Here is a 14,073-nt window from a genome sequence, read left to right on the forward strand (position 1 = left end):
CAAGAAACTGGCGCAAAGTCCCAGGGGGTCGTGGAGCCCGGAGAGAACTCGCTCCGGGCCATGGCCTCGTCCTCATCCGAGGAGTCAGTTGGGTGCTTAGGTCGAGGACCGAAGCGCTGGCAGCGTGTCTGAGGGACCTTCATGAGGCAGCAGCGTATGCGTAGATGTAAGAAGCGCGGCATTTCTCAATCCACAGGGGTGTGGAGACGATGTCGTTGCCAGGGTTCTGCTCCGTCGGGGTCGGTTTTCAGGGAGTGGTGGAGGCGGAGCTTGACGACTGGGCTATCATCGTGAGCCATCGGCGATTTCCCCTTGTCCAAGCTCAGGCCAGACAGGGTCCCCAGCCAGGGACCCCGTACCAACAGCTGGTCGTAGGATATCGGCGGGGAGTGGCATGCCGCCCTGCGTTCGCGTAGCGTCGGGGTGGCCTTGCTCGTGTCGTGCCTGGCGAGCGCGGCGAGAGTGGCCGCCCGGGCGCCGCCTGCGCCTGGGCTGTCGGTGCGCAACTTCTTCTCGTCGGGCGGTGGGGCTCGAGGAGCGAGGAGTACCATATCGTACTCATGCCCTAAAGACATGAACTCTAGGCTCCCGAACCGAACTACGGTGCCGAGACGCAATGGTCGCACGGGGTCTGCCATCCGGAACCTGCTGGGATGACGAAACTGACACGCAGACGGCCCCTACCTGGCGCGCCAACTGTCGGTGTTTCGGACCCGGGGGGTCCTCAACCAACTAGTGAATTTGTTCTGCGTGCTCCCGATTCCGGATGGTGATGCAAAGAGACACAAGGTTTATACTGGTTCAGGCAATCGAGGCCCTACGTCCAGTCCGAGAGATCGATCTTGCATTCCTTGCACCGGAGTGCTCGTAGCAGGGGGTTACAAGCTAAGGGAGAGAGGGAACTTGTCCTAGGTCTCGGCAGGGTGTCGTGGGGCCATCTGAGATGTTGCTCTCAAGCGGCTAGAGGGTGTGCCTGTGTGTATGTTATCCGGGCGTCTCCCTCCCCTAAGTGGCCCAAGTCCTCTCCTTTTATAGTTGAAGGGGGGACAAGGGCAGTACATGTATTACTATGCGGCGTCGTGCCGACAGGAACGGCATGTCCAAACCCTGTGGCCTGTTCCTGTGATGGCGTGGTCGTCGGAGTGGCCCATCCTTGGAGTACCGGGGCAGCGTGGTCGTCCCATCATATCCTGTGCGTCGTGGGAGCCCCAGGAATTCCTCGGAGTGGACGTGACGGCGACCATAAGCCGCTGGAGACAGACTATGCACGAGGCCGAAACTTGGTCAGGGCCGAGGCTGGTACTTCGAGGGGGGTCTCGGCAGGCGCGGACCCCAATGTCGCCGAGGCCCTGATGTACAGTGCCGAGGCTTTGGTGGACAGCGCCGAGGCCTTGAACGGGTGGCTGATCGTGGACACAGTGGTAGGACACAGTGGCCAGTAACCCCCGCCATACCCTGTCCCAGGCGCTGATCGTGGTCACAGTGGCAGGACACAGTGGCTGGTAATCCCCGCCGTGCCCTGCCCCGGCCGGTATGGCGCTGATGCGACTTCGGGTCGCGTCGGTCTTTTGTGACGTTGAGCCGCTGTCCGGCAGAGATCACGGGGGTGGTTGGAAGCATTAATGGGACGTGACCGGCTGTCGGGAGGGTCGGCCGAGGCGGGGGGGCGACGGACCGCGGGTGAGCCGGCCTCGAGCGATACGGAGAATGGAGCCTCGCGCGAGACGGAGATCGGGCTCCTTGCCGAGACTTCGCGCGAGGGGCCCTCGCGCGATACGGAGAACGCGCTTCCTGCCGAGGCCCTCTGTGGGGGGCCTCGGGCGAGGCGGAGATGGCGTTCCCTGCCGAGGCTTCCGTCTCGGGGCTCGACGCGAGGAGGAGGAGGACCCAGTGGGAGGGGCCCGCGACTTACCTTTTTGCTTTTGTCATCATCATTATTTTTTAGATGGGACTTGGGCAACCCATTTGATGTTTTGCTTGGGGTACCCCATTCTGAGGTACCCGACAGTTTGGATGGAAACATAAAAACCTCATCTAACCTAAACACTAGACAGTGCTCCCAAGCGACCGAATTTGGATGCCTGAAGCCAGAATTGGTTGTCTATTCACGCATTGCTTGGGATATTTTCAGCTAAACAAGCCTTAGTAGCCCTCCTAGGCGGTTGATTTTTTTTTATAAAGATACACTACTACAAAAACAATTTTAGGCAACGCCTCCCTTTCTTTGTAGGGACTGCTCTATATTGAGCCGCTCCTACCAATGGTTGTCAAATGAGCCGCCCGTACAAATAGATTTGTAGGGGCGGCCGGTGTTATCAGCCGCCCCTAAAAATATGCTAATTTGTAGGGGCTGCTCTATATCCAGCCGCCCCTACAAATCAGATTTGTAGGGGCGGCTCAATATTAATGGCCCCTACAAATAGACATCGAGTATTAAAAATTAAGTACTAAAATTTAAATTTTATAAACGACCTTGAATGGAGAAACAACCAAAATGAAAGTTGTAGATATCAAAAAGTTATGAAACTTCGTAGTTGACAACTTTTTGATTTAAAACCATCTTGTCAAGAAAAACTACATTTGAATTTTCAAAAATTTGAAATTTTAATTTTTTAAACGACCTCGGATGGATAAACAGTGAAAATGAAAGTTGTAGATCTTAAAAAGTTATAAAACTTTGTAGTTGATAACTTTCTCATTTGAAATCATCTTATCATAGAAAACTACGTTCGAATTTCTCAAATTTGAAATCCAAATTTTATAAGTAACCTCGGATGGAGAAACTACCAAAACGAAAGTTATAGATCTCAAAAAGTTATAAAACTTTGTAGTTGACAATTTTTTTATTTGAATTAGTTTAGGGCCTCAAATAATCAATTTATGTTCAGTTTTATATAATACGTGGGGAACCAAAATAGACTGTAAACACATGTGATCGTGAGGAGCAGTGGTAGAGGAGTTTGTGCTCGAGGGAGAGATTGCGGGTTCGAATCTCGGCCGACGCTTAGATAGGTGCAGCTGAGCAAACCACCCCTACAAAAAAGACCTCTAGAGCCGCCCCTAAAAATACTATTTCACGTAGTGATAATATCCAGCTTTTATTAAAAAAAAACAGAAGTGTCATGCAGAACTCAGGCGGTCGATTTTAGACGTACGGGCTGGAACTGTGATCGCTGCTTGGGAAGAAATTGGAGTTGCCTGAAAGGCGTCCATCCAAACACAGTTCCTCCGGGGCCCGGATCAGCCGGTATGAAATTGAGCAAACGAGGAAAGCAGGGGCCTTGCAATTTGTGATCAAGCTTTCCTGGGTGGACATGGCTGACCTTGGCACGCCTTGCTCAACCTGACAGGCTGACACTAACGAATTTTTAAATTGCGAGTCATTATAATGTGACGCACAGAGCGAAACAAATTGAATGACTAGGCCCTGATTGGTTGGATCTCGAGACACAGCGGCCGTGGGGGTTTAATATACGGCCGCAATCGCGAATAATGATCGGATGGCGACAAATGAGGGTGAGGACACATGATCTAGCTGTGCCTCGCAGACGGATCGGAGCAAGGAACTGAAGTACGTACTCGTGAAGCTCAGTCCATCGGCTTGTTCGCAGGCCGTAAACATCGTGGATTATTTATTTCTGGCTGGTTTGGTATGAGAGAAAAACACCGTTCCCAATTGAAAATTTACGATTATTTACGAACAAGCGAACAGGCTGCATGTCTCCATGATAGTGATTTTCTCCATCGCGTCGTTTACTTCTCCAATGGCTTACTCTTTCTGGTTTCTTCTCCCCCGGCCTACATATACCAAAGAGGACATTGCTATATATATAAAAAAAAAAGAGAAGGACATTGACATCCGTGACTCCCGGTCGCGTGTCCTTAAATCCGGCTTGATCCGCTTTTTTTTTATTCAGAACAGTGTTTTCCTCTCACAAATTCCTCCAGATTCATCCGGATTCCTCCAAATTCCTCCAAGCGAACGGAGTTAATTCAATTAGTAATACTAGTATACTGCAAGGTGGGTACTACGTTACGTTCCTGCTGTATTTGAAAATAGGGATATGCGAGCTGTATGGAAATTAAGTTGATTTTTTTACTAAGTTTTTTCTCGAATACGTAAAAGGTTTGCACATCTTTATATTAAGATTGAGAATAGTGAAAGTTACAACGACGCGCCACGAATGGCACACTAGGGGGGAAAGTGTAATACAATCGGCTCTGCCCTCCCTAGCAGAAGGAAATCATGGACTATTACTCGCTAATCGTGCTACCTAGCCATCGCCGGCAATCAGATGCGCTGCCTTGCGCGGAGACCCGTCCACGTTGGCTGAGGCGTTGGCGGGCAGGGACGCGGCTATCCACTGGCCGAGCAGGCATGCCGCACACCGGCTCCGTCTTTTTTCCTTGTCCCTGCCGTGCAGCATCCTCTCCACCACGGTCCACAACCACGATTGAATGAATCTGGGCGCGCGGCGGGGACGTGGTTATCGGCTTCGCCGGTCGACAGACATCATCTAGGTAGGTTGTGGGGTGGTCGTTGTCGGACTCCTCACCATCGTCGTCTGCCTACCGACGGAGCTTCGTGCGCCCTCTTGAAGTTGGGTAGAACGGAGCCGCGGTCGGTGAGAGTGTGGAGCCTAGCGTTGGTAGCGGTGGGGACGGGAAGGGAATCCGCGGAGGCTCTCCAGCGCAGGACCCCGTGGGATCGGACTCAACACTGTTGCCGCTGCTGTAGTCAGCCGCGGCGTTGGGGCCCTGCGTCGTCGTTTGCGGTGGTGGAGAGGCCCGCGGAGAAGCTTCGGCACATGTTGCCACGGGGAACTTGGCGGCCGCGATGGCGGGCCCCGTCTTAGCCAGAGGTGGCGGTGGGGGCGTGGAGGACCACAACTCGTCGGATCCCGCAGGGTTTTGGCGACTAAGTTGATGCTGATTTGAAATTCTGAATACGGAGTATGTGCCAAGGCGCTGTTGCGAAACGAAAGTTGAAAATCTGAATCTGTGTTGGAAGTGAGGAAATGTAAGAATCCATTTATTTGCTTTTTTCCCCTGAATTCTTTCAAAGCGTGGATTATGCTTGTGGTCGTACCCTGCAGGCGTACGTTCCATTGCATCAGTTCGTTGCACCCGCAGCCAGATCCGAATGGATTCGCAGCCTTCGTTTCGGCTGAAACGATTGTGGATTATAAGTTAGAAGTACTGCTGGCTGATTTGGTGTGAGAGAAAAATATTATTATAACTTATAATTCATGATCGTATAAGCCGAAACGAATAGCCTGTCAATCTTCTGCCGTTTCGATTGTGGAAGCACGCGCAGTACTACAGTCGACAGAGGTACAGTGCTGCAGTGATATAACTACTCGACGGGTGAACAAAAAATCTGTGATCTGCTATGCTGTAGTAGTAAATACAAATTCAATTTTGCATAACGAGAATCCCATTGCAGCAGATTGACCTCCGATCCTGTTTGGATCGCATGAGTGTACTACCCAGGAACTAAGTCCTTGTTTAGTTTCACCTTAACTTCTAAAAAGTTGCTACAGTACCTGTCACATCGAATGTTTGCGGCCCGTGCATGGAGCATTAAATGTAGACGAAAAGAAAAACTAATTGCACAGTTTGGTGGGAAATTGCGAGACGAACGTTTTGAGCCTAATTAGTCTATGTTTAAACACTATTTGCCAAATAAAAACGAACGTGCTACAGTAGCCCCAAAATCCAACTTCCTACAACTAAACACAGCCTAATAACATTTTGAACAAAATAAATTAAACAGATAGGGGACCGCTACTCCGGCGGCTAGGCGCTGGGCGCGGACGCGTTTATGTCCGGGCGACCGGGACGACGGACGACTACTACGTGTGGATCGATGATCGCCGATCGAGCAGCGTCACGTGCGGTCAAGTGGTTTGGTTTGGCGGTCAAAGGGAGGAGCGCGGGCCGCCTACCCCGCCGTACAGCTGTCAGACACGTGGTGGTGGCGCCGGGCGCGTGGAGCAGCCGCCGCAGCTCTCCCGGTCCCGGCCCCAGCCGGCCGCGATTTGATCGCAAATCATTCGAATTAAGCCCATGCCTGCAGTTGCAGCTCACTTACGACGCTGATGCTGTACTGTATCGTGTGGGGATCGATGAGGTGTGTGAGATGTGATCTCTCTCTCTCTCTCTCCACTATCGATCATCTCCCGTCGCGCCTGCTTCATTCGATCGTCAGGGCCACCCCGCGGCACCGCACGATCTGATTGAACGTTTGAGGGGACGTCCGATCAGTGGTCAAATGAACCTGACCACCTCTCTTCCCCGGGCGGCCCTAGCTTATGCTTATCCCTCTGCGCCCTCCCATTCCACCAGCACCAAAAGCAGCAATGCCTGCCTTCATGCAAAGCGCGCTAGCTAGCTGTAACGGCGCCATATGTATCATCGTCGCCGTTCGAGCTGCAGCTCCACTTGGGGCCGGCCGGGGGCATTTCTCTCTCCGATCAATTGCACGGCCGCATGCATGCATGTCGTCTTCTCCTCCCCGCTCCAGTCCCATGCCGCCATGTCTCCCGGCCCAACCCCTATCGATCGCCGCGTCCATGCATGCACTGCACCCCTGTTTTCTGCCGCAACAAGCAACGCGCGCGTGCATCACATCATATCATCGTCGCCGCCGCTACGGACGCCGCACCTTTGATCGGTGATCCTAGCTGTGTAATAGTAGCTAGCCATGATCTCTCAGTCCCCTACGTCTAGAGGTGTAACTAGTGCAAGTATTTTGTACTATGTGAGAGCATATCTTATCTGAGGTGGTCCAACTATTATATTTTCTAGCCGTCTTTAGAGGTGGGCTAATTTCGGACGGTCTATACAAATCCATTTCTTGGTATAATATATAGTCTTCTTCTAAAAGTAGTTTTTTAGAAAATACAGAATGGCAATAAAAATAGTATTTTTGGTATCCTAGAAAAAGCCACGAGTTACAATTTAGACACCCTAAACAATTTCAAAAGAAAAAAGACTCGACTACAAAGTTGTTGGTCTCTTCGAGCGCTGCAACTTTGATATAAATTTTGTCTATATTTAATTTGGTTTAAAAAATTAATGACCTTTTGTGTTGCATATATTTTTAGAGGCAGACCATGTATCTAATTGCCACTAGTCTAGAAATTGATTTCTGAAGACAATTAGGAAGCGTAGCCGCGTCTACAAAATCAGAATTCTAGATATGGTTGGTGTTCCCAATTACTCTACAAGTAGATGGTATCTTAGAGATGGCTGAAAACACTAACCGCCTAAAAAAATTAATATCCACAGTGCACCGGATCTAGAATATTTTTGAAATTGTTTTTGTAGTAGCATGATGGAAGAGCTTCAGATATATAATATCAATATGTATTTATATCTTATTCAACATAGCCGGCACTATACATCACCGAAGAATCAAAACTGAAGAAAGAAAAACTACACATATATGTATCTGTAGGTACTTGTGTGTATTCGATCCATTTAGGGTGTGTTTTGTTTAAGGAATCACCTTATCCCAGATGGACTAATGCATCATGAGTCAATTTCTTAAATTTGGTAGAATAATCCTATTCCTCATACTAGTAATAATTATTAGCTTATGAGAAATACGGTGCTCCTGGACAACTCATTCTATTCCTCGAACCAAAAAAAAGGGAGAAAAGCGTGAGATGATGATGGACCATATCTATCGGGTTCATAAACTCGGGGTCCCTCGTAGACCGGCTTCCACGCTAGGGCTCGGCCCAGGAGGACGACTTCCTTTCTTCTGGACCGGCCCAAGAGTCTAAATTCGACAGACCGGAGCTCTCGCTTCAGGCCCTGGCCGCCTTCGGCCCACCTTTCCGACCGGAGCACTAGCTCAGGCTCAGGCCAACTCCAAAACGGCCTCTCCGATCGGAGCACTAGCGTCAGGTCCCGGCTGCCTTCGCACGGCCTCCGCTCGGAAAGGCTGACCCAAGGACCGCCTGCGACTCCGACCCCGCAACCAGGCTCTTGGGAAGCCTGCTCACCGCTCTTCTCCGACCGGCGCACTAAGAGCCGACTGGAGCCATCCGACCGGGGGCTCTCCGTTCGGAAGGAACCAGAAGACGTGCGGAGAAAGGCAAGGCATGGCTCACAAAGTCAAAACCACTGTACCAGGGACCATACCCTGCACGAAACAGTGCTCTGCAGCCACCCTGACACAAAGTATTGTAGGGGCCGCTAGAAACTCTCATATGGCAAGCCCCCCCCCCCCGCGTGTCTCTGGACATCGATCACGGTATGGGCTCTAGGATTTGCCATACCGGGTGAACATAGCGCAGCTCCTCACATGCCACTAGGCATCCAGAAGTATTTGCAGGTACCGACATCCATCCTTCCTGAAGAAGATAGCTCGACCCCCCCGTGCACATCTGACATCCTACAGCGACATCGACAGTATTGGGGGGCTTCAACCATTATCCAGTTTTGATCACCGTAGGCGGCAAGGCTTAAAAATATCTATACTCTCTCCCTCTTACCTATAAAAGCCATCCCCTTCATCTATAAAAGGGGATGCGCTCCCTCCAACCAGGGGAGACCGACTTCTTCAAGCTCAGACTCACTAGATAGACATCAACACTCCCAACCGCAGGACCACCCAGTTTCGACCGCGACCCTTCCGGTCAGAGCCAACCGAACCTCTAGTATCCTCCCTTCTACCTCCTTCTCGTTTGTACCCCCACTACAGACTTCGAGCACCTAGGCTCAGGAATAAAGTCACCGACCGACCCTGACTGGACGTAGGGCATGTTGACTGAACCAGTATAAATTTTATGTCATTGAGTGCTAGGCCACCTCCGATCACAACATACAGCAAAACTACAAATATTTACTAGTTGGTCACTTTCTGCACCGATAGTTGGCGCCGTCCGTGGGGAAGACGCTGTACGTTCAACACTTTTTTGGTAATCGGATGGCCCATTTCTCCGCCACCCCCGCCGTGGCGGGCTCGGGCGATACGATTCGCTTTGGCTCGCTAGAGTTCCCCGCACTCTCGCCAGCCGGGATGCGGGTTCCACCCGTCTTCGAGCCACTCCAGGCCTTCCGCTTCGGGAGCCTAGACTTCGTCGCCGATCGGTTCGGCGTACTCCACCTCCGTGAGGAGGTTCGTGACCCAGCACCCACCGGAGGGACGTCCTCCATCGACTCCGGGACGCGCGACTTCGACGGCGCGGCATCTGCGCTTTATTCCGAGCAAACTCTCTGCTCAAACCCCACGGTGAGTAATATACATGTTGTTATTTACTTACTGCGCTCTATCTTCCGCCAAATACTCTGTGGGTTACCGTTGTCCCCATCGTAGCCGCCATATGCCCGGTTCCCCTATGGTCTCGCGTCTTTTGCGGACGCATACGCCCGGGGACTCCAAAAGGTGCTGGCACCGCACCCTCTCACGTCTGAGTTCGTGGGGATGGCGAGCTATGCTCCCACCTGTTTCCTCAACATCATGGATGACGACGTCAGGAGTGACGGCTCCAGCATCGGCGACGTGGCGCCTAGCCACCGTCGGTCCTGGGAGTACGCTGCGACGGACGTCCCGGAATAGCCGCTAGGGTTAACGGAGTCCTTCCGGACCCACGCTCCGCCAGGCCCCCACGTGGGGACCCCCGAGCTCACACGTGAGCACGGGGAGGATCTACGATGATAGTGGCCGCATCAGCCACCAACTGTACCAACGCGCTCGGCGCACCACACTGCGCCACGTGCGCATAGACCGGCGAGCGGCGCTCGGGGTCACGCCCGTCAGCCCTAGCGCAATGCCCTGGTTTGGGGGACCAACCCCCCGTAGTTCGCTCGGGCCAGTCAGAACGTTGCCACCACAGCAATGCTCCTGCGTGACCTGCCCGAGCCGAACGACCCTCGTGGACAAGCAATCCACCAGAACCTCCGGGCACTATTGGAGACCACCGCCGTTCAGCAAGCGGAGTGCTCCGTATCGCGATGCCGACTCATGACCTTGCTCCCCATCCGGGGAACAGGGACGCAGCAGATGGGACACTACACCCTGTCATCGTCTCAACCATCGATTGCGGCACAAGAAGCCACAACCGCTCCTCGTCTTGACTTGATGACCGCCCGTGCCGACTGCCTATCTACGCGCGGCTCGGGCTGAACCAAGACGCGCGCAGCATCGACCAGAGTCCCAGCCCTGACAGTCTAGAACCATGGACCTTTGTCCAACACCCCCAGCAAGCGCCTTTTCTGACGCACTTCAACAGGGGCCGTGACAAAGGTAAGGCCAAGCGCCAGGATCCTGATGAGGGTCCCTCCATGCAGAGGGGAAAAAAGAACAGAAAGGATCGCCGCCAGCTGGCTAACTTCGCGTCGGTCGCTACGACCGATCACACGGGCACGCAGCCCTAGCAAGACCCTCCGGGCCACTTCCATGATCTCATGGAGAGCCCGTGCACCAACCACAACTATCCCGTCAACCATCTCTACAAGGACTGCCAGCTCCTCAGGCGCCTGCTAAGGTAGGCCGGTAGGCCAAAGGAAGAAAAAGGCGAGGAGGCAGCGACCGAAGAAGGGGGCGCAATGGACAAGGATCCAGACGACTGAGGCACGAAGGGATCCGACCGGAAGCCTACCGATTGAAGGACAACGACGACGACGCTCTCTTCGATGACCTTGGAACAGCTATGTCTTTTCTTCTTTTCCTAAGTTTCGGTCTTACCTTTACTTAGCGAACGCTCCTATAAGAGCACCCCGACCCAAACACTTTTTGGCTCGGGGTGCTCGGGGGCTCCACTAGGGGGCTCTACTACCCCTTTGTTTTTGTTTTTACCTTAAGTACTCTTTTGGTTTTGTATGAAGAAACTCCTTCCTACCTGAACAAAAGGGTAGTTCGTTCCTTTGTTTTACCTTATGTAACTTTGCTTTAGAACATTCTGACTGATCGCACCCTGCCTTTTCCTACGGATACGACCGGCCGAGCCTCACGGGCCACGCCTCGGGCTCGCAAAGTCGCGACCTACGGAACAAACGGGCAGGTACGAGATAGAAACAAATTTAAAACAAAATTATGCTAAGGGAGAACTAAGGAACGAAAGGGAACAAACTTCCCTAAACGGAGCAACTCCATCACAAAAACAAAAACCGATTGCAGTCATTAAAACACACATGAACGTTTTACACAGGGGTTCCCCCCCACGATCTTAAACTTCTTACATTTACTCACTACTTGTATTTAACAAAGGCATTAAACCGACCCGGCGGCACCTGCTGACGGCACAACCGATGAAGGCGCAGGCTGCTCGCTCTCCGGTAGCACGACTTTGGCTCGATCAGGGCCAAGGAGACATTACCCCCCGAACCAGGCTCCGTGCTATCTGCAGGCTCGGAGGCATCCTCTCCATGCATGCTTCGGGCCATGTCCTGACGGCGAACATCCATCACCCACTCGGCGGAGACATGCTCTGACACCAACCGCGCGTGCGGCAGTAGTCTCACCCCAATTGACTGGATGTCCTCCATGCTCAGGCCTTCAGCATACCCACCGCAGATAGTGGCGAAGTCCAGGTTCGGGTGGTACGTCGCCACCGAGGTCAGCACCCCCGATGCTCCATAAAACAGCCCACTCCTAACGAGGGTCCTTGACCGCATTTGGGACCTCCACCAGCTGAACCGTGGGCGCGCTGGTACTTGGCGTCGACCCAAAGACTTCTGAGACGATGAGCTGGGCAGCGTTGCGAATCTGACCAGGCTCCCCCTCGAGAGCACGACACTCTTCATGGGACTTGGACAGCTCCTCGGCATTATGGCTGAAGTTCGCCTTGGTCGTCTCCAGGTCTCGCTCCAGCGCCTTCACCTTTTCTCCCAGCTCTACAAGAAGGGCGACAAGCTCAGAAACAGGCTGGGGAAAAGGAATCAACACCACGAGAAAACAAAAAGGTACGCACCAACGCGAGAGGCCTCAAGGGTGGAGAGATCCTCTGCCTGCCGAGCCGCCCGCTCGCGTAGCCGGGCACTTGCGTCCTCTATCACCATCACCTGGTCCCAGAGCGTGAGCACCTCCCGATCCGCCTCTGACCGGGCCCTCCGCTCTGCCTCCAGGGCCTTCTGTGCCGACTCCAGGGCGGCTCGCTCCGGCTCAAGAGCTGCCAAGGCCACTTGGAGCGCCACCTCGGTGCTCGCCAGGGACGTGCGCGACCCCGCCTTAGTCTCCGCCTGGTGGACTTTTGCCGCCTCTAGCCCTTGCTCAGCAGCAGTCGCCCGCTCTACCACACGCTGCTCCTCTGCCCGTGCCACAGCCACCTCGGTCGCTCGGACCTGGGACCCATGGCAAGCAGACTCCACTCGGCGGTCAAGCTCGGCCATCTGGGCATGTTCCGCCCGGAGGAAGTGAGACTTGCGGGACGACACCTTCCTTATTTCCTGTGGAAAACGGGCGTTATAAAAACAACCGACGAAAGATTCAAAGGGCAAGGAGAAGTACCAGAAACTCACCTCCGCGGCAAGCTACAGGTCGACCTCAACCAGCTACCGGGCAAACTAAGCCTGCTTTCGGGCGCTCTCCAGCTTCGCGGACAGCTCGGTGAGCTCGGACACCATGGCGTGCCCTTGTCCGCCAAAAATTTCCTAGAGCTGGTGCTCCCGGGAATCCCAGAGGACGAACCTCACCTTCGATAGGTCCTTGGGGAAGGGCCACTCTAGGTCACCCTCCGATGAACCACCGAAGGGCCCAGCCTCCAACCGGACCACCGCCAGCTCCCGCAGCGACACCGGTGGATCCGCCACGGTATCTGTCTTGTTGTCAGACAGGATCTCCACCACCACGTTCCCATGAGATGCCGCCTGGTGCCCCAACTCCGTTCCAGCCATGCTTCCCTTCTGTGACTTCGGCTCTGACGGTAGGGATGGGGCGTGCAGCCCTCCACCTGGCACGGTGGGAAGCTCGCCCCCCTCGTCTCCTCCACTGCGACCAGCGGAGGAGGGGCCGCAAGGTTTTCCTCTGCCACCGGCATTGGGATCGCCGCCAACAATGTCACTGCCGCTGTCACGGTACCAACAGCCGCCCCGGGGGACACCACCCTTAGGAGGGAAGGGTTCGCCGCTGCCACCCTGCTGCCCCCCTCGCTCACCGCAACGCGCTGCAGAGTGGGCCTCCAAACCTCCTACACGGAGGCTGGGGCGATGCTCAACCCTGGCGTCCCTCGGCCACTAACAAAAATCAAGGGTAAGCCGCACTCCAAAAAGACTCGACCACCAAAAGTCAAAGAAGCAACAAAAAGAAACATACTGAGTGGCGAGCGGCACTACTCTGAAGACAGGCTCCGACGCCGAACTCATAGGACGAGGACCGCTCCCGAACTGCGACCTGCGCCCCCTCACTTCAGACGGGGTCGGAGTTGTCCCAACCCGCTCCTGCCCGGCCTGCGGGTCGCTACGACCTCAGGCTCGGGGCTCCCCGACCAGAGCAGCAGGCGGGGCGTCCCCGACCACGAGTCGCGCATCAACCGAGCGCCAGTCCACCCCTCAGACCACCCGACCCGTCCAGCCGCATCCGCCATAGGCGGTGACGGAGCTGGCAACGCCGTCGAGGGGTGCGGTGACCGCGCCCGCTTCACCGCTTGCTCACCGGTGACGTTCGCACTAGCCGCACACTTCCTCGATGCAGGAACCTCCGCGCGCCGTGCGGCCTCCTGCTCCTCGCCAGCAGACATCGTCGCAGGGTCACGACGCACCGCCAAGGTCGCAATGACCTCCCGACTCTCCTCCTCGTCGGAGAAGGCCATGTCGTCCTGGTCCATAGGATCATCCGACATGAGTTCCGACTCAACGTCGCTCGCACGTTCCCCGGCCCTCACACATCGGGCGACCTCCTTCTTCTTCTCTTCCTTTCGCCGAACCTCCCTGGTTTTCTTCTTCTTCCGGGCGTCTGCCGCCTCCTTCTGGGCGGCCTGCCGGGCCTGGCCCGCCACCCCTTAGGAAGGTGCGGCCGGGATTTGTACCTCCCAAGCCCCTATGGAATGAATGAACCGAAATAAAAAAAAGATGAGGGGCAGAGGAAAAAGCACGAGCAAAGTGAGGGAGCATACCAGCGAG

General features: G+C 54.3%; 1 protein-coding gene across 1 annotated transcript; it reads right to left on the reverse strand.

The window, feature by feature from the left end:
• Positions 1-11,608: 11,608 nt before the first annotated feature.
• On the reverse strand, positions 11,609-13,793 carry LOC136466057 (uncharacterized). The gene is made up of 4 exons (XM_066464552.1): positions 13,650-13,793; positions 12,649-13,188; positions 12,019-12,402; positions 11,609-11,881 (listed from the first exon to the last, which is right to left on the reverse strand). The coding sequence occupies exons 1-4, from the start codon at positions 13,791-13,793 to the stop codon at positions 11,609-11,611; spliced, it is 1,341 nt and encodes a 446-aa protein (XP_066320649.1).
• Positions 13,794-14,073: the final 280 nt, after the last annotated feature.

The sequence above is a fragment of the Miscanthus floridulus genome, chromosome 7 (genome assembly GCF_019320115.1).
Source record: "Miscanthus floridulus cultivar M001 chromosome 7, ASM1932011v1, whole genome shotgun sequence".
Lineage (NCBI taxonomy): Eukaryota > Viridiplantae > Streptophyta > Magnoliopsida > Poales > Poaceae > Miscanthus > Miscanthus floridulus.

Bases quoted from the DNA above. Each gene is read 5' to 3' on its own strand.
- LOC136466057 (XM_066464552.1), bottom strand. From the start codon at position 13,793: ATGTCGGATGATCCTATGGACCAGGACGACATGGCCTTCTCCGACGAG. The intron at 13,189-13,649 runs GTTCCTGCATCG...GATTTTTGTTAG, and splicing joins AGGCCGCACGGCGCGCGGAG to TGGCCGAGGGACGCCAGGGT. The intron at 12,403-12,648 runs GTGAGGTTCGTC...CGTTTTCCACAG, and splicing joins TCCCCAAGGACCTATCGAAG to GAAATAAGGAAGGTGTCGTC.